Below are 22,293 nucleotides of genomic sequence, written 5' to 3'. Positions count from 1 at the left end.
TGTATCACAGTGTATGCATGCGCGCTCGTGGCTCCAGCACAGATTCTTCTCAATGAGAATCCTCTGATTGGTGAATTCCCCAGCGCATGCTGAAAGTCTGTGTCAGGGGACGAGGGGAGGGCTTGCAATGCAGCTTCCAAGCAGTTTTTTTAATACACTCCCAAAATGTTCAGGGGTATATCTACTAAACAATTTTAAAAAGTAAAAAAAATAATTCTAGGGAGTGTATCTTTAAATAGTGGGAGAGGAGAAAGCACCCTGGAGGGCTGGGGTAGGGGCGTTATACATAAATCAATAACATTTAGAGGAAGTGTCACGGTCTTGGTTAGTGTGAATGCAGTTGATCATAGTTTACCCCCCAGTTCTTATTTTGTGAGGAGAAGGCGAGAACCACTTGTAACTTCCTGTCCTGGGTGTAAAAAGCAGAATAAAGCGTGTGGGGGGTTTACAAACACCGCAGAAACATCACCAACATGAAGCGGATTCTAAGACACGTCTTACAGACCTGCGTTCTATGGCTGCTTATCGGTGAGCGGATTCTGACTTCGTTACATTTAACCCCTTAAGGAAACGTGACATGTGTGACATGTCATGATTCCCCTTTATTCCAGAAGTTTGGTCCTTAAGGGATTAAAGGGGGTTACACTGTGGTATACCGTATCTATGATTGAGAGCCCCGTTAAGGAACGGACGCTGTGTTTCTGCCCCCCAGTATAATTCTGTAGAATGTTTGTGGTTGGTTTGCAATGAATTCCCTGCGTTTAGATAATGTCCCAGTGTGTGGAGTCTGGAGCTTGGCATGTCATTTACAAAACAAACTTCTTTCATTATCTCACTAGTTACATTGTTGTGGCAAGCGGCATTCTGTTGGGAATAATTAGACTAATATTTTAAAGTCGGATTGGCAATGCTGATATATTCGGCTAGAAAGTGCTGCTCCTGGCTTTTATTAGTAACATTTTCTTACAGTGGGAATATATTCCACCCCCTGCTGGGCAGCACTTACAATCCTTGCCTGACTGGCTGTAATTGGAGATTTGAATGGCATGTACAATAACTGAAATGAATAAAATGTTCCACTTGACATCATTCTGCATTACCTTCATTATCACTTGGTCACTGAAAGGGTTAGAACGGGGAACTCAACACTTTCCCCATTGGATTTATAAATTATACGAAGAAGTAATTGAATTTAAAACTTTTTTTTCCAGCTCAGTTATTTGTCGTTTACTGATAAAATTCCCAACAAGTCGCAGTTTAGTGAATGTCCTTGGAGGAGCTGAGTGGACGGTGAGAGAGTTCTAGCGCGGTGATTTTGGTAGTGCCGCAGTGTTTCATAGTCTTTGATCTGATCTTTAAACATGCGCAGGAACCAAAGACGAGGCGTGTGAGAGGTTTCAGTTTGACGTTTTTAGTTTCCAGCAGAAGATTTGCCCTATTTTACTGCTGAATGTTCCTAAGCAGAGCAGACGTTCGTAAACCACATTTATTCACATACAATAATCACTAACTCTGTGCTATATCGTCTATAAATCTATGTTTCCCTTTAAATTCTATCAAATTATCTGTAAAATGGCTTTCTAAAATACCCAGGCTGTAAACATACCAAGTTTGAGAACTTTTCTAAATCAAGACTTTTTACCTAAATATGAAGTTTGATTTTCAATTTCTCTACAATTCAGTGCTTATGGAATTTAACCCTTTTATGGCAATCGTGTCGCTAGTAATGGCAGCCACACTACCAGGTTAAATAAAAAAGCTAATTAAAGCTAATTTAACAAAGATGCAAAAATATGAAAACTCCCCCCTCTATCAAACACAGAGATTATTAGTCTTCTCCACAATTTACATCTAGGATATGAACTATTTTGCTCGCTCCCTATAATCATTATTATAACCCATTCAGGTAATTTACTTCAAAGAAGATAATTTTAAATTTAAGGGCAAAATAGTGAACTCTAATAATTCTCTTCAGCTATACTTTCAGTTCGGCTATTCTGGGCTTAGATTTAAAATGTATTCACTGTGAATTGTCACTTTAGTAGCAGCAGAACTGATTATTTAACCCCTCGTGTCCTGGAAGCAATGGCTGGACATGGTGTCAATCATTCTGTGGATCCAACTGAACTCACTGATAGGATTGTAGAAAGACAAGAAATAGTGAAAGGGTTATTCACTAACACACGGCTATTAGTGATGTCGAGAACATGAAATTTTCCGTTCGCGAACGGCGAACGCAAACTTCCGCAAATGTTCGCGAACGGGCGAACCCGGTGAACCGCCATAGACTTCAATGGGCAGGCGAATTTTAAAACCCACAGGGACTCTTTCTGGCCACAGTAGTGATGGAAAAGTTGTTTCAAGGGGATTAACACCTGGACTGTGGCATGCCGGAGGGGGATCCATGGCAAAACTCCCATGGAAAATTGCACAGTTGATGCAGGGTTTTAATCCATAAAGGGCATAAATCACCTAACATTCCTAAATTATTTGGAATAACGTGCTTTAAAACATCAGGTATGATGTTGTATCGATCAGGTAGTGTAAGGGTTACGCCCGCTTCACAGTGACAGACCAAACTCCCCGTTTAACACACCGCAAACAACCGCAAACAGTCCATTTGCACAACCACAAACTCCCCATTTGCACAATGTTGGATACCTAGCTAGCCATGTCCTGTTCCTTGTCCTCAATGATGTCATTGAAGGTCTCTTCCTCCACCCAGCCACGTACAACACCAAGGGCCCCGAAAGGTGACAACAAGCCCCCTGTATTTTTTTTTTTAAATGTACACTACTGTTAAACTGGTGTGACACTGTGCCCTGGCAGGCCCTGAAACGCACACATGTGAAGGAAACTGACTGCTATTATATTACAGTCAAAAAGTTTTTTTTTTTTTTAAATGCAAGCTATTGGGACACCAGATACGAGTGGTGGCACTGGGACCACCTTAAAAATATTGGATATCGCTAAAAATCATGATCACTATATACTTTCTCTAAAAACCTTTAAAACAAACCAAACTTCTCATCCATCCGCTATACCACTTTATCCCACCTAGAACTAGTGCCCAGTTAAAATACTTGACTCTTACTTACCCACACTCAGTCATGCCACACACATTTCACCACTACTCTCACTGAATCCCTCTGACTACGGCTAAATTCATCTTTTACATCAGAACACTACTCCTAAGATTGGGTTGTATCCATGTCTCGGGTCTTTCATTTAGAATAGGGGCAGCTTCGGTCTCCTTCAACACTGACACTCCAGTGCATATTATTAAAAGATTGGGCAGATGGAAATCCTCAGTCTACAACCGATATATTCCTCATCCCGAGAAAGAAATGAGGAAAGCTTTTAAAAGTTTGGCTTTGTAAATTTGATGCAATAAGTGTGTTTTTCTTTAATACCTTTTCACCCTCTTTGCATGAACCCGATTTACATATATTACTAATGTGTTTCTGAACATATATATTATATTATTCACTCACTCACTCTCTGGGCCGGCCTAAGACATCATGCTGCCTAGGTCCAACGATAAATGACTATGGGGGATAATGTATAATAAACACAGGTTACTGGCTATGGGGGGGATAATGTATAATAAACACAGGTTACTGGCTATAGGAGGCACAATGTATAATAAACACAGGTTACTGGCTATGGGGGGATAATGTATAATAAACACAGGTTACTAGCTATGGGAGGGATAATGTATAATAAACACAGGTTACTGGCTATGGGAGGGATAATGTATAATAAACACAGGTTACTGGCTATGGGGGGGGATAATGTATAATAAACACAGGGTACTGGCTATGGGGGGATAATGTATAATAAACACAGGTTACTGGCTATAGGAGGCACAATGTATAATAAACACAGGTTACTGGCTATGGGTTGATAATAAACACAGGTTACTGGCTATGGGAGGGGATAATGTATAATAAACACAGGTTACTGGCTATGGGAGGATAATGTATAATAAACACAGGTTACTGGCTATGGGGGATAATGTATAATAAACACAGGTTACTGGCTATGGGGGGATAATGTATAATAAACACAGGTTACTGGCTATGGGAGGGATAATGTATAATAAACACAGGTTACTGGCTATGGGAGGGATAATGTATAATAAACACAGGTTACTGGCTATGGGGGATAATGTATAATAAAAACAGGTTACTGGCTATGTGAGGGATAATGTATAATAAACACAGGTTACTGGCTATGGGGGGATAATGTATAATAAACACAGGTTACTGGCTATGGGGGGGATAATGTATAATAAACACAGGTTACTGGCTATGGGGGATAATGTATAATAAAAACAGGTTACTGGCTATGGGGGGATAATGTATAATAAGCACAGATTACTGGCTATGGGAGGATAATGTATAATAAACTCAGGTTACTGGCTATGGGGGGATAATGTATAATAAACACAGGTTACGGGCAATGGGGGATAATGTATAATAAACACAGGTTACTGGCTATGGGGGGATAATGTATAATAAACACAGGTTACGGGCTATGGGGGGATAATGTATAATAAAAACAGGTTACTGGCTATGGGGGGATAATGTATAATAAGCACAGGTTACTGGCTATGGGAGGATAATGTATAATAAACACAGGTTACTGGCTATGGGAGGGATAATGTATAATAAACACAGGTTACTGGCTATGGGGGGATAATGTATAATAAACACAGGTTACTGGCTATGGGGAGGATAATGTATAATAAACACAGGTTACTGACTATGGGGGATAATGTATAATAAACACAGGTTACTGGTTGTGGGTGGATACTGTATAATAAACACAGGTTACTGGCTATGGGAGGATAATGTATAATAAACACAGGTTACTGGCTATGGGAGGATAATGTATAATAAACACAGGTTACTGGCAATGGGAGGGATAATGTATAATAAACACAGGTTACTGGTTGTGGGGGGATAATGTATAAAAAACACAGGTTACTGGCTATGGAGGGATAATGTATAATAAACACAGGTTACTGGCTATGGGGGATAATGTAGAATAAACACAGGTTACTGGCTATGGGGGGATAATGTATAATAAACACAGGTTACTGGTTGTGGGGGGATAATGTATAATAAACACAGGTTACTGGCTATGGGGGGATAATGTATAATAAACACAGGTTACTGGCTATGGGGGGGATAATGTATAATAAACACAGGTTACTGGCTATGGAGGGATAATGTATAATAAACACAGGTTACTGGCTATGGGGGGATAATGTATAATAAGCACCGGTTACTGGCTATGGGAGGATAATGTATAATAAACACAGGTTACTGGTTGTGGGGGGATAATGTATAAAAAACACAGGTTACTGGCTATGGAGGGATAATGTATAATAAACACAGGTTACTGACTATGGGGGATAATGTATAATAAACACAGGTTACTGGTTGTGGGTGGATACTGTATAATAAACACAGGTTACTGGCTATGGGAGGATAATGTATAATAAACACAGGTTACTGGCTATGGGAGGATAATGTATAATAAACACAGGTTACTGGCAATGGGAGGGATAATGTATAATAAACACAGGTTACTGGTTGTGGGGGGATAATGTATAAAAAACACAGGTTACTGGCTATGGAGGGATAATGTATAATAAACACAGGTTACTGGCTATGGGGGATAATGTAGAATAAACACAGGTTACTGGCTATGGGGGGATAATGTATAATAAACACAGGTTACTGGTTGTGGGGGGATAATGTATAATAAACACAGGTTACTGGCTATGGGGGGATAATGTATAATAAACACAGGTTACTGGCTATGGGGGGGATAATGTATAATAAACACAGGTTACTGGCTATGGAGGGATAATGTATAATAAACACAGGTTACTGGCTATGGGGGGATAATGTATAATAAGCACCGGTTACTGGCTATGGGAGGATAATGTATAATAAACACAGGTTACTGGTTGTGGGGGGATAATGTATAAAAAACACAGGTTACTGGCTATGGGGGGATAATGTATAATAAACACATGTTACTGACTATGGGGGATAATGTATAATAAACACAGGTTACTGGTTGTGGGTGGATACTGTATAATAAACACAGGTTACTGGCTATGGGAGGATAATGTATAATAAACACAGGTTACTGGCTATGGGAGGATAATGTATAATAAACACAGGTTACTGGCAATGGGAGGGATAATGTATAATAAACACAGGTTACTGGTTGTGGGGGATAATGTATAAAAAACACAGGTTACTGGCTATGGAGGGATAATGTATAATAAACACAGGTTACTGGCTATGGGGGGATAATGTAGAATAAACACAGGTTACTGGCTATGGGGGGATAATGTATAATAAACACAGGTTACTGGTTGTGGGGGGATAATGTATAATAAACACAGGTTACTGGTTGTTGGGGATAATGTATAATAAACACAGGTTACTGGTTGTGGGGTGATAATGTATAATAAACACAGGTTACTGGCTATGGGAGGATAATGTATAATAAACACAGGTTACTGGCTATGGGAGGATAATGTATAATAAACACAGGTTACTGGCTATGGGGGATAATGTATAATAAACACAGGTCACTGGCTATGGGAGGATAATGTATAATAAACACAGGTTACTGGCTATGGGGGGATAATGTATAATAAACACAGGTTACTGGCTATGGGGGATAATGTATAATAAACACAGGTTACTGGCTATGGGAGGATAATGTATAATAAACACAGGTTACTGGCTATGGGGGGGATAATGTATAATAAACACAGGTTACTGGCTATGGGGGATAATGTATAATAAACACAGGTTACTGGCTATGGGAGGATAATGTATAATAAACACAGGTTACTGGCTATGGGGGGGATAATGTATAATAAACACAGGTTACTGGTTGTGGGGGATAATGTATAAAAAACACAGGTTACTGGCTATGGAGGGATAATGTATAATAAACACAGGTTACTGGCTATGGGGGGATAATGTAGAATAAACACAGGTTACTGGCTATGGGGGGATAATGTATAATAAACACAGGTTACTGGTTGTGGGGGGATAATGTATAATAAACACAGGTTACTGGCTATGGGGGGATAATGTAGAATAAACACAGGTTACTGGCTATGGGGGGATAATGTATAATAAACACAGGTTACTGGTTGTGGGGGGATAATGTATAATAAACACAGGTTACTGGTTGTTGGGGATAATGTATAATAAACACAGGTTACTGGTTGTGGGGTGATAATGTATAATAAACACAGGTTACTGGCTATGGGAGGATAATGTATAATAAACACAGGTTACTGGCTATGGGAGGATAATGTATAATAAACACAGGTTACTGGCTATGGGGGATAATGTATAATAAACACAGGTCACTGGCTATGGGAGGATAATGTATAATAAACACAGGTTACTGGCTATGGGGGGATAATGTATAATAAACACAGGTTACTGGCTATGGGGGATAATGTATAATAAACACAGGTTACTGGCTATGGGAGGATAATGTATAATAAACACAGGTTACTGGCTATGGGGGGGATAATGTATAATAAACACAGGTTACTGGCTATGGGGGATAATGTATAATAAGCACACACAAAAAAAATATGAATGCAGCTTCAGAATTAATCTAAATTGTATGCTGTCTAGGAGGTGGGAGGGTCTGGGAGGGAGGGTCTGCTGCTGATTGGCTGGAATGTGTCTGCTGACTGTGAGGTACTGGGTCAAAGTTTACTCAATGATGACGAATAGGGGGCGGACCGAACATCGCATATGTTCGCCGTCCGTGGCGAACGCGAACACACTATGTTCGCCAAGAACTATTCGCCAGCGAACCGTTCGGGACATCACTAACGGCTATTCACCAACACACCGTTATTCACTAACACACCGTTATTCACTAACACACTGTTATTCACTAACTCACCGTTATTCACTAGCTCACTGTTATTCACTAACACGCCGTTATTCACTAGCACACCGTTATTCACTAACACACCGTTATTCACTAGTACACTGTTATTCACTAACGTGATAATTCAATGTGATTTGAATATTAAGCTATAAAATGCAGAAGTAGAAACCTTCTCTAATTCACTTATTATTTACCAAAGTGAGAATTCAAATTCGAAATAAAATTGCAAATTTGGAGCTAAAAAGCACGGGATAAATGGCCAATGTAGTTTGACTATTTTATTCTAAATCCTTGATTGATTAAACTAATTTGTGTTGGAAACAAATACCCTGGAATTGTGTGTTGTTTGTTTTGTTTGAATTTGCTCCTGATATAAAGAATGATTTCTGTATCACATCCCCAGGCATTCCACCTCACTCTTGTTATATATTTTCCTCGAGGCGGGATCTCTCCCAACACAGAGTGCTATGATGGCTTGACAACTGGCTTGCTTTAATAAGTAAAAAATCTCCTACAAACTGGTTTGCATTAATTAGTAAATCTCCTATAAACTGTTTTTTTAAATTAGTAAACTGTTTTTTTTTGTTTTTTTTTAATAGCCAAACTAGAATTCTTCAAGCCTGCTATGTTTTCAGTTTGACTATGCCAGGCTGAAATGAGAATCTCGCTTTGAATTCCCGACAAGTCACACTTTAGTAAATAGGCCTGTTTACACATGGGTGAATAACACATTTGGATGTACAAACTATTAGATGGAAATAAAAGCCATTTATAATTTCAGAGAAACTTGCACATGCGTTAGAGGCGTTGCAGCAAGAGTGACTCAATACATATTTATGTAATGTATGTATCAATAAGACTTGCTTTGCACAATCTGCTTTCCTGCCTCATTGTAGCCAGTGACAGACTCAGAGTGCTGGCATGTTGTCACAGCGAGAGTCACAGAGTTTGTCAGACGGCTCAAATGTATCAACATAATGGGGGGAGGTTGGGGAAGTGCCAATGTTTTAGCTCAATTTATGTATCTGAGATGGGGGAGTCAGAGCGGTCAGTCGGTCAGTCTTAGAGCGGTCAATCGAGAATATATATATATATATATATATTAATTACAAAAGCAAACAAAAGCAAATAAGGCTATACAAGCGATATAAGCTAAAAGGGAGGGATAGCACATCAAAGAGAATACAACCTTAAAACGGGCCGGGATCTTTTCAGATCTGAAACATAAATACAGTAAAATATGGTGAAGTATGAATGGACAAGGGGGTGGGTGTCCAGGAGGTAGAGAACTTACAAAAGGTATAGGTTTTCTGCGCTTATCTCCCTTTCGGGTGTTTGTAGCCAATCAATGTGTAGAACAAACGATAGATTTTCCTCCAAAATGGTAAAATCCTCAGTATGGACAGAAAAGAGAGATATACATAGAGTAGTACTGTATAAAAATATCAAAATTTAATCACACTGATTGCACTTACATTCAGGTAACAATCAGCAAGCATGTCTCCACTAACAAGTGGACCGAGATGTCAAATGGGATCAATGATGCAGATGATGGAACAACTGGTCGTACCATATGAAGTGCTAAAACAAATAAATACAATAATAAAATAATATAATAAGAATACTCAGTCCAACGCGTTTCGTCTTGTGTAGACTTCTTCAGGGATATCCCTGAAGAAGTCTACACAAGACGAAACGCGTTGGACTGAGTATTCTTATTATAATATTTTATTATTGTATTTATTTGTTTTAGCACTTCATATGGTACGACCAGTTGTTCCATCATCTGCATCATTGATCCCATTTGACATCTCGGTCCACTTGTTAGTGGAGACATGCTTGCTGATTGTTACCTGAATGTAAGTGCAATCAGTGTGATTAAATTTTGATATTTTTATACAGTACTACTCTATGTATATCTCTCTTTTCTGTCCATACTGAGGATTTTACCATTTTGGAGGAAAATCTATCGTTTGTTCTACACATTGATTGGCTACAAACACCCGAAAGGGAGATAAGCGCAGAAAACCTATACCTTTTGTAAGTTCTCTACCTCCTGGACACCCACCCCCTTGTCCATTCATACTTCACCATATTTTACTGTATTTATGTTTCAGATCTGAAAAGATCCCGGCCCGTTTTAAGGTTGTATTCTCTTTGATGTGCTATCCCTCCCTTTTAGCTTATATCGCTTGTATAGCCTTATTTGCTTTTGTTTGCTTTTGTATTCTGTATTGCTGAGTGAGTGAGGTACACTCTTGGTGATAGCACATTTTCGATTTGTGGATTAACGCTATAGTACACACCTTTTGTATTCCCTTATATATTAATTACTCTCTTCAATTCAGGATTAGCAAACCTATAACGCCAATCTATTTTATTGGAGTGTTGGTGGAATGTCCGCTCCTTGTTACGTAGTCTCTATGCTGGTTCCTGTACATACTGCATTATTTAAAGTCAATAACTTTCTTCTGTAATTGTATAATTCTCTCCCCCTCTCCAGGACCCATGCCTGACATTATCCCTCTTCAGTCCCATTTCTTTGGATCTTCTCTCGTCTCTCTGTTATGGCATCCTGGATATTTTCAAACTTCCTACAAACAAACCAGTTAAAGTTAAAGTACCCACAATCAGTTCCCCATCTCCATCATTCCCTCTTCCATTCTCTGTTATTTCTTTATAACCAAGGTGTTAACTTGAATTCTTCCACATATCCTCCAGTAACTCCATCTGCAATGTGCTCCTCATTAAAAGTCCAAAATTCTATCCATTCACCTCCTTTTCAACCACCTTCCAAATTACAAAATATCAACATTACATCTCAATATCTCTCCTCACTCTCCGCTTGCTTCAAACCCATAACCCTACCTGTCCTGGCCCTTTTCTTACCTCCACATCCCTCAACTCTTCCCAGCTTCCTACTACTCACACGTCTTGCTACAGTGTCCTGTCTCTCCACTATCCCACCTCCACAATCCATTCCTCACTCCTATATACCTTTTACTTATTCTATAGTCTATTGACCCTCTTTCCAGTGGGCACTTTTTGTGAAGCCCCCAAAATTAACCTATTCATAAACATTTTCTCATTTGTTTCAAACAGACATACATTCCTAATAATCTAAGCATGGTTTTATGACTTACCTGAGGTCCACCAAGCACCACTCACCTCCTCTGGTGCATCCTGAAGCTCTTAGTATTTACACAGCTCAGTGGAGCTAACAGAAGCTTCTTGCTGGACCTTCCACCTTCACAGGAAACTGAGAGCAGAGGACATTTGTCAAACCTTTCACATTCGGTTTCACTACTTAGCCAGGGAGGGCATCAGATCACGTCTGGCACCATAACCACTACAACATGATGTAGTGGTTATAGTGCTTGGAGTTTTCTTTTAACAGTCCACTTTCAACAGCTGTTCTGATGTCATTCCCATCTCGGTCTAATGTTTGTGTACCTATCAGGATGACAACACGTGCTCTATCATCTGCTGATAACTAAGCTTGTCTGATTTCACCCGAACCCTCAGTGTTTGTATTCCTATATCCAGTCACTGTTCTTAACACTCTCTCTTTTTATTGCAGGCCACACACAGTCATCAGACCCAGGTAAAACGATCAAGATGTATTGCAATGTTTAGTATCTTGTAATTTAATATTGTAAGCGGAACGAAATAATCGCTTTATAAACTGTGTTGCAGAATGTTTTTGTGGTTCACATATACAATGTGTAATTGTATATTCTAGAATCATATATTCCTGCTAGGTAAACCGACCATGACATCATATTACTGCATTGTATTAAATAATTCCATATCTGGATGTGTTCGATCAAATTCCCAAACTCAGAGCAGAACTCTACCCGAATCACAAACCAATTAAATAGCGCAATAGCCGAGCAAAATCATTTTCATTTGTGATTCTGGATTCCGCCCATGGAAATGATATATAGAGATGATTGATAACTATCAGGGGACAGTCAAAGCTATAAATATACACTCACACACTCTCACACACACACTCACACACACTCTCACACACACACTCACACACACACACTCACACACACTCACACACTTTCTGCTCGTCCCTCTATTGGTTACTTTTTCTGACTTGATCTGGAAAACAGATGGTGGGAACATTCTCCTATCAGTCTACTGCAATATATATTCATATTATATTATTAATATTATGCACATGTTTTGCAACCCACTGATTGGCTCATTTTTGCAAACTGTTTGGTTTGTCTGATTTGTGTCCAAATTGGGGTTTTTGTTCTGAAATTCTGCCGCACACAAACCAACATATTGTCAAAATTTGGGCATCAGAGAAACATGGTTCAGATGAACTGAATTTTCTGTCTGCAGACAGTCTAATCCAAGGGTAGGCCACCTTTTAGGAGCACTGTGCCGAAAAAAAAGATTGTGATGTCCCATAGTGTGCCGGTCCTAGTTTGTTTAAATTGAGGTGTGCATGTTGCCGTATTCTGCTTGTGTTATTTATACTGCAGTTGCTTTGTATCGTTGTATTTGTGCGTATATCTTCTTTAGTAGTTTGTGGTATCGTGTATGATACCTATGAATGTGGGCTGTGTATGGGGGCTGCTTGTAGAATTGTGTGTGGATGCATATGTCACATTGTGTGTTTGGTAGTGTGTGTATGTGAGAGGCTGTTTGGTGTATTGCATGTCAGAGGCAGCATGTGAGTTTGTGCAGATTGTGTATTTTGTTTGTGTGTGGGCTGTTTGTATTATTTGTATGAGGGGAGGGTTGTTCTGCAGCTCTGTGTATATCTAGCAGTGTGGATGGTTTCCCTGGGGACCTGTAGACCAGGCTGGTTTGGTACAGGTCAAGGACAGGAGCTGCGATAGCTGCCGAGGGCTGCTCTCCTCCAGTGTGGATTCCCATTCACAAGTGCTGGGAGGATGTGATCTGAGATCACTTCCTCTACGTGCTGCAATGCATGAATTGAGGATTGTGCTTTACCACCTCTTCGTATTAGCAGATATCTGAAGTTTCACTGGGACTCCTGATAGACCAAAACCTGTTTGGCTCTAGCAATCTTGAGTGCCGTGAAAAAGCACTTCGAGTGCCGTGCATGGCACACGTGCCATAAGTTGCGTGCCCCTGGTCTAGTTCTTAATCTCTTTCTGGCACCAACTGGACACAAATACCTCTTAGTTAACTCTGAATGTGTAGCTACAAACTGGAGAGAGCTGCAGAATGTATGAATATAGAGTTGACACCATTTACCTCTGTGCCAATATTGGTGCCAAAAGACAGAATGGGCAGCCATTGCCAGCCTTTGAGAATAGAGATTCCCTTGCATTCACAGTGGCGGCCACATTACCAGGAAGTATACATAGTATTTTAATGTACGCACTGACTGCTCAACGCTTACATTCCATTTTTATATCTACATGAAACACATCTCACAGTTTGTGGAATAAAAACCCAGAACTCTAATAATTTACATTTTAACTTCTCCAGGTGCACTTTTACATTAGGCCAGTGTATGCAGTATCTTCTATCTCTTTTCCTATGGGAAGAAAACACAGTTTATTTACTAAATGGTGAAGTGTAGCAAATTGAAAACTAAATTTGGAAATTCAGGGTAAAACTACCAAGATTTAATGGCAGCTGGGTACGGTTTTTAAAGTTCACCTCTTTTTGCCTAAATATTGCAAATAAGTTTCCAATTCACTACAATTCACTGCTTAGTAAATACACCAATATTAATGTGTTTACATCAGCTTAATATTCAGGGGAAGCAAAGAAGGGAAGGTATTTTTTTTGGGGGGGAAAGAGGGGTGGGAACATGGGGTCTAGAATTTACAGTGCAGATCTCATCGTGATAGGTTCCTCCTAACCCTCTAGTGCTGGTGGTTTGAGAAAAGAGAAATGGAAATCTCCTTTGTAAATTCAAAATACAATATTCTGAGAATGTGAAACTGAATTATATTTGTGACGAAGTGCCCTTCGCCACTTGGGCCTGGAGAGGACTGCTTGCCAGCCTCTTGCCATGTGATTATGGTCCCTGGGAGATTTGGCCCTTTAAAAACAGTATTTGGCCCTAACAGAGTGCATGTCACTCATTCTGGCCCTTTAAATACAGTGGGGCCATTCGGTACTTGCCCTGTGTGAGCGGTGATACCCCAGATAGCTATGCCATGGAGCCTATTCATATAATGAAAGACTATGGGAAAGACTTTAGCTCCATGGCAATTGAACTGTGTGAATAGGATCTGCGCGCTATTCGGTAGTTTTGTGCGCCCAGATCCCAGCTATCTGGGGATATGTGAAATGTCTGTGTGTTATGTGTAAAAGGGGACTTTATGTATTTTAAAGTGTTTTACTGTCTTTGTTTCCCCATGTGCTCAATGGAGTCTGTCTCTGTACTGGGAGGTAATTGGATTACTTCTCCAATGTGTCTCCAGGAGAGAAGACTCTGTAAAACCGGTCTAAATTGGAAGCCATGCTGACAGGGGTTTTAAAAGATACTTTACTAACTTTTGAACCCCTGGTCTGATTCATGCCATTTTTTAATATGTTGTTCCCCTGAATGGGTTGATTGTGGATATTTTTATGTGAATGTGATGTATGGTTTTAAAGTTACCGAGTATGTGTGGAAACTGTATTTTTACTGTATGTAATAATTATGTTAATTGCTTATCTGAGGGGAGGGGATGTGTGGGTTGTACTGTTACTTGATTGGTTGTTTTATGCCTCCCCCTGGGTGTGTCCTGTATGTGCACAACTGTAATAAAAAGCAGGCTGGGTGTTCCAGACCTCAGACCACTGCTTGACCCTCAACACGGAGCCTTGTCTCGTTCTTGGGGGGGATTCACTGTATGCTGTTGGAGATCGATTGCTAAGGAGTGTAAGCTGATGTATGCTTTTCCTGTTCGTCTGCTAGCAGCTATTCGTGAGGTTCCAGTTTGGAGTGCTATTTTGTATCCAGTTCGGGAGTTTGGTGTTCTGCAGTAGCTGTGCCTGTGTCTCAGAAAGGGGATTATCACCTAAACGGATTTTAACCCCTTGTCTGCTGAAACGGTCTGTTACAATATTAAAACCAAACAAAATGGTGGAGAGAGGTTATGTTGGGAGAGACTGCATTGAGCGATGCTGGGTTGGGAGAGACCACATTGGGAGATGCCAGACAGGGAGAGACTGCATTGAGAGATGCGGTGTTTGGAGAGACTGCATTGAGAGATGCGGTGTTTGGAGAGACTGCATTGAGAGATGCGGTGTTTGGAGAGACTGCATTGAGAGTTGCGGTGTTGGAGAGACTGCATTGAGAGATGCCATGTTGGGAGAGACCACATTGGGAGATTCCAAGCAGGGAGGTGACATGTTTAAGTGAGTGGTAAAAGCTATTTTATCAATATTTAAGACAAAGAAATGTATTGCAAGACAACTGATTCTCACAATCAATATAAAAAACCTGATTGCATCTATCATTATTATTATTGTTTCTGTATGATCAAGACAGAACCAGATAACATTTTAGACTGTTCCAGTCCATTAAACGATTGGTTCCTCTATCTTTTTTGGAGCAAGGCCAACCTTAGTGAGTGGATATTTCCAGGTGCACCATCAGTATATATGAGGTTATAAATCTCCTGCTATGGAAATGTTAATCTGCCTATTCTCCATTTTCTTTGTGTTGGGATTATAACATTTTATCTTTAATTGAAGTTTCTCTTTTTCAGATTCTGTGTGTAATAACTGTTACCACATTGACAACGTAACATTGGCCGGCGTGATCATAGGCGACGTCCTGTTAACAATAATTATAATCTTGATTGTATATTTTTGCACTAAGCAGACCTTCCAAAAACGTGCAGCTTCTGGTAGGTAACCAGGTCTGAGCAAGCGGGGCGCTAATACAGGCATCCACTTCATGGCTTATCGACTTCTGTCAAAATGCAATTCTGAATGCCTGTCAGGGAATTCTGGGTAACGTAGGTAATGTCTAACTGTGGGGACACATTAGAATATCCTTGCCCTAGGGAATAAAAACGGTCCATTCCTAAGAGTTCATTTAGTAGGAGGGGCTTTAAAGCCCATTTTCAGGACCATTCATGTCAGGGGATGAAGGCTGTAACTCCAGATATACACAGAGGGTTCAATTACACAGCACTGAGGTCAATATTGATAAGTAATCTCGAGAGATCTTTTGTCAGATAGCTGATAACAGTATGGCATTTAGAGTTACTGGACACACTGGATTTCAGGAATGTCCCAATTAGACAGCTCAAATACATTTTATTATTGCTCTTTTTATAGGAACACTCCAGTGACCAAATCTAAAAAAAATCCTAAATTTATGATTTAGTAGATATACTCCTAATGAAAACAGTCATGTGTCCTGTGGCTGTCCAATCACAGACTTCCCAATGCAGCTCAATGAGAAGTCTGGGCAATTGTTGCCTCTTGAGTTTATCTCCACTGAGCTAAGCAAACCAGGAAGTAACAGGACTGGGCGTCTGATTGACAGCTAGGGGGGGTGTAACAAAGTTAATTTATAAAAGTGCCAATTTCTACACACTCCTCACACATAAAGCACTCCAGCACGTTAAACTGCTTTAGCTGTGTGGATTGTCCCCTTTAAGATATACTGTATAACCCTGATTGTATGAGCCAGTTTAAAGATATTAAGATGATGATGGAAGAGGATTGTGATTCTTATGTTTAAGGGTTACATCATTGGTAAAGCAGGCTGGTAACAGTACATTGATAGAGGCTCCATTGCTACCAACTGATGTCATCCTTCCCAACAAGTCTCCTCTCAATGAATTCATTCCTAAAATAATATAAAGCAATCAAATCCAAAGCATGAAAGGAAATATTTGGGTAATTCAAGTTGTATAATATAGCAGTAACTTACAATACAGCAATCAATATTTCACAGTGTAACAATATAACAGTGAGTAATACCACACAGTGTAACAGTGATTAATACCACACAGTGTAACAATATAACAGCGATTAATACCACACATTGCAACAATATAACAGTGATTAATACCACACAGTGTAACAATGTAACAGCGATTAATACCACACAGTGTAACAATGTAACAGCGATTAATACCACACATTGCAACAATATAACAGTGATTAATACCACACAGTGTAACAATGTAACAGCGATTAATACCACACAGTGTAACAATGTAACAGCGATTAATACTACACATTGCAACAATCTAACAGCGATTAATACTACACATTGCAACAATCTAACAGCGATCAATACTACACATTGTAACAATGTAACAGCGATTAATACCACACAGTGTAACAATGTAACAGCGATTAATACCACACAGTGTAACAATGTAACAGCGATTAATACCACACAGTGTAACAATGTAACAGCGATTAATACCACACAGTGTAACAATGTAACAGCGATTAATACCACACATTGTAACAATGTAACAGCGATTAATACCACACAGTGTAACAATGTAGCAGCAATTAATACCACACAGTGTAACAATGTAACAGCGATTAATACCACACAGTGTAACAATGTAACAGCGATTAATACCACACAATGTAACAATGTAACAGCGATTAATACCACACAATGTAACAATGTAACAGCGATTAATACCACAAAGTGTAACAATGTAACAGCGATTAATACCACACATTGTAACAATGTAACAACGATTAATACTACACATGTAACAATGTAATAACGATTAATACCACGCAGTGTAATAATGTAACAGCAATTAATACCACACAGTGTAACGATGTAACAGCGATTAATACCACACATTGTAACAATGTAACAGCGATCAATACCACACAGTGTAACAATGTAACAGCGATTAATACCACACAATGTAACAATGTAACAGCGATTAATACCACACAGTGTAACAATGTAACAGCGATTAATACCACACATTGTAACAATGTAACAGCGATTAATACCACACAGTGTAACAATGTAATAGCGATTAATACCACACAGTGTAACAATGTAACAGCGATTAATACCACACAGTGTAACAATATAACAGTGATCAATACTACACAGTGTAACAATGTAACAGCGATTAATACCACACATTGTAACAATGTAACAGCGATTAATACCACACATTGTAACAATGTAACAGTGATTAATACCACACAGTGTAACAATGTAACAGCGATTAATACCACACATTGTAAAAATGTAACAGCGATTAATACCACACAGTGTAACAATATAACAGTGATCAATACTACACAGTGTAACAATGTAACAGCGATTAATACCACACAGTGTAACAATGTAACAGCGATTAATACCACACATTGTAACAATGTAACAGCGATTAATACCACACAGTGTAACAATATAACAGTGATCAATACTACACAGTGTAACAATGTAACAGCGATTAATACCACACAGTATAACAATGTAACAGCGATTAATACCACACAGTGTAACAATATAACATTGATTAATACCACACAATGTAACAATGTAACAGCGATTAATACCACACAGTGTAACAATGTAACAGCGATTAATACCACACAGTGTAACAATATAACAGCGATTAATACCACACAGTGTAACACTGTAACAGCGATTAATACCACACATTGTAACAATGTAACAGCGATTAATACCACACATTGTAACAATGTAACAGCGATTAATACCACACAGTGTAACAATGTAACAGCGATTAATACCACACAGTGTTACAATGTAACAGCGATTAATACCACACAGTGTAACAATGTAACAGCGATTAATACCACACATTGTAACAATGTAACAGCGATTAATACTACACAGTGTAACAATGTAACAGCGATTATTACCACACAGTGTAACAATGTAACAGCGATTAATACCACACAGTGTAACAATATAACAGCGATTAATACCACACAGTGTAACAATGTAACAGCGATTAATACTACACAGTGTAACAATGTAACAGCGATTAATACCACACATTGTAACAATGTAACAGCGATTAATACCACACAGTGTAACAATGTAACAGCGATTCATACCACACAGTGTAACAATGTAACAGTGACTAATGCTACACATTGTAACAATGTAACAGCGATTAATACCACACAGTGTAACAATGTAACAGCGATTAATACCACACAGTGTAACAATGTAACAGCGATTAATACCACACAGTGTAACAATGTAACAGCGATTAATACCACACATTGTAACAATGTAACAGCGATTAATACCACACAGTGTAACAATATAACAGCGATTAATACTACACAGTGTAACAATGTAATAGCGATTAATACCACACAGTGTAACAATGTAACAGCGATTAATACCACACAGTGTAACAATGTAATAGCGATTAATACCACACAGTGTAACAATATAACAGCGATTAATACCACACAGTGTAACAATGTAACAGCGATTAATACCACACATTGTAACAATGTAACAGCGATTAATACCACACATTGTAACAATGTAACAGCGATTAATACCACACATTGTAACAATGTAACAGCGATTAATACCACACATTGTAACAATGTAACAGCAATTAATACCACACAGTGTAACAATGTAACAGCGATTAATACCATACATTGTAACAATGTAACAGTGATTAATAATACACATTGTAACAGCGATTAATAGTGCACCTTGTAACAGTGATTATTAATACACATTGTAACAATGGATAATAATACAAATTGTAACAATGGATAATAATACAAATTGTAACACTGTAACAGTGATTAATATGGTAATATAAATGTAAGTAATATAACACATTGCTACAATGTAACATCACAATCTAACTATTGTGTCCCCAGAAGAGAAGAAAATTTACATGAACATGCCGACCAGATAGATGCCGCCATTGGCTCCCATATCTTCTACTGACAGAAACCATTTTTGTTTTATTCCATCTCTGGATTCTACAAACAGGACTTGGATACACCATTTTTCTGATTTAAGAAGGCGCTATCAGAGCCCATCCAGCCAACCAAGCTCTTCTAGAAGACACAGCAGGTCACCAAACTATAGATATTGGTGATTTCCGTACCTTAGCTATAGCACAAGTAGTGTCAGTCAATCATAAATGCTGTATAGATCCAGTTACAGCGCAAGCACAACCTTAATACACAATAATTCATCAATGAAGACCAGGTACTGACAGTCACTTCTTTCATGCCAAGGCTGGTGTCTAATCAATCTGAGTATTGGTGGAGTCCATTAATGGCCATTTATCATGATTAAGCTGACTTTGCTTGTGCCATCTCTGCTAAGCCTGCATTGTAGAAAATCCAGAACATCACACTCACCTTTAAGAAACAAGTCACAGGAGATAAAGTCCACCAACGCTGGTCCTACAGAATTTCAGGGCACGTCCTCTAGAGTCACGAAAATGTATTCCAGGGGTTTGTGTTATCCAAGAAGAAAGGGGTTCATTGGAGATGTTTGATCTACACAACTATCTTGACCAATGGTGGACATGTCATTAATCTGAAAGAAAGTCATTTCTCTTTGATAAATCCCAGTCATTCAGCTGTTAATTCCAGAAATGTTCTATAAACGTTATATTCTTAGAATGGTTTAAGTAATATTTGTTTCTGTTAATTTTAACCTCCTAACAATAACTCACAAACCCTGCAACCCATGGTAATATAAATTAAATACATATTTAGAAACATTTCTGTGATTATTCTACAGCTGTACATTTGTATAAATATATAGTCCTGAAAATAAAAATTGGGCTAATTCAGTTTTTACTTTTTTATTGTTGATTTTCCAAAATATATATATTTAATAAAGTTACATTTAATGCATTTGTTTATTCTACATTACGCCATTAACACAGTGATTTTCCAAGGATAGTAGACCTACTAAATACCAGTCTTTTATTTAGTTTTTATCTTCTTTCACCATTCACAAATAAAGACTTAGGTGTATTCTATATAATCAATTATTTATGTTTACTTTACATATAAACAGAGCAGGTAAACCTGATTGACATTTTAATGGTGCACGAGTGCCTTAGCACCCAGCCATCTTTCTAAAAATGATTTGACTCCTTCCAATGGGGAGGGGGACACCATGGCACACCCATGATGTTATGGATGTTATAGTCACGTGTGAAATGATATTAAACACAACGTGTTAAGAAGTGATATTAAATAAGGACCGCACAGAATATATTGTATTTATTTAATGTAAATCATTTGTAATATTCTGGTGCATTACCAGTCCCGGCAGTCTCTCTATAACGTATTGAATAGTACGAACATATTAACACTTTGCTCTCTGGCTGTTTGTGTTAGACGACGAATGCCATGCATGTCTCTAGGTTCTCAAACAGAAAGCAGATCCATTTAGTTTGTGAATTTGTTCTTCCACTGGACTTATTTTATGTGAATTAGGTTGAAATTCAATGTTTGATAAATATGAAAAGTTTTTTTTTTTTAGCATTTCATAAAATTGATGAATTGAATGCAGAGTTTCACCAGACAGCAACGACATTTTCAAGACCTGGTATAGAATGAAGATTCTGATATAAATGTTTATTGATCTTGATACAGAGAGCAATACCCTGGATCGAGGTGGGGGATTCTAAACAGGAATTCTGACAGGGAGCACACTAGACTATTATACTATTATACAGTAATAATAGTCTAATAATTAATTAATATATACTATTATACAGTAATAATAGTCTAATAATTAATTAATATATACTATTATACAGTAATAATAGTCTAATAATTAATTAATATATACTATTATACAGTAATAATAGTCTAATAATTAATTAATATATACTATTATACAGTAATAATAGTCTAATAATTAATTAATATATACTATTATACAGTAATAATAGTCTAATAATTAATTAATGTATACTATTATACAGTAATAATAGTCTAATAATTAATATATACTATTATACAGTAATAATAGTCTAATAATTAATTAATGTATACTATTATACAGTAATAATAGTCTAATAATTAATTAATAAATACTATTATACAGTAATAATAGTCTAATAATTAATTAATGTATACTATTATACAGTAATAATAGTCTAATAATTAATTAATATATACTATTATACAGTAATAATAGTCTAATAATTAATTAATATATACTATTATACAGTAATAATAGTCTAATAATTAATTAATATATACTATTATACAGTAATAATAGTCTAATAATTAATATATACTATTATACAGTAATAATAGTCTAATAATTAATTAATATATACTATTATACAGTAATAATAGTCTAATAATTAATATATACTATTATACAGTAATAATAGT

The 22,293-nt window shown here is 37.8% G+C and overlaps 1 protein-coding gene across 2 annotated transcripts; it reads left to right on the top strand.

Annotated features, from left to right (window-relative positions):
* The first annotated feature begins 361 nt into the window (after window positions 1-361).
* Window positions 362-20,983, top strand: LOC134578198 (T-cell surface glycoprotein CD3 delta chain-like). 2 transcript variants are annotated; one of them, XM_063437218.1, is made up of 4 exons: window positions 362-528; window positions 11,540-11,563; window positions 15,666-15,806; window positions 19,798-20,983. In XM_063437218.1, exons 1-4 carry the CDS (start codon window positions 474-476, stop codon window positions 19,830-19,832), a joined length of 255 nt encoding a protein of 84 aa, XP_063293288.1. In that variant the 5' UTR covers window positions 362-473; the 3' UTR covers window positions 19,833-20,983. The 2 variants fall into 2 exon arrangements, with proteins under 2 accessions (XP_063293288.1, XP_063293287.1); XM_063437217.1 differs by having other exon boundaries at window positions 19,795-20,760.
* The last annotated feature ends 1,310 nt before the right edge of the window (window positions 20,984-22,293 follow it).

This window comes from Pelobates fuscus, chromosome 11 (genome assembly GCF_036172605.1).
Source record: "Pelobates fuscus isolate aPelFus1 chromosome 11, aPelFus1.pri, whole genome shotgun sequence".
Classification (NCBI taxonomy): domain Eukaryota; kingdom Metazoa; phylum Chordata; class Amphibia; order Anura; family Pelobatidae; genus Pelobates; species Pelobates fuscus.
Note: the sequence above shows the minus strand (reverse complement) of the source record. Positions and strands in the feature narration are given on the sequence as shown.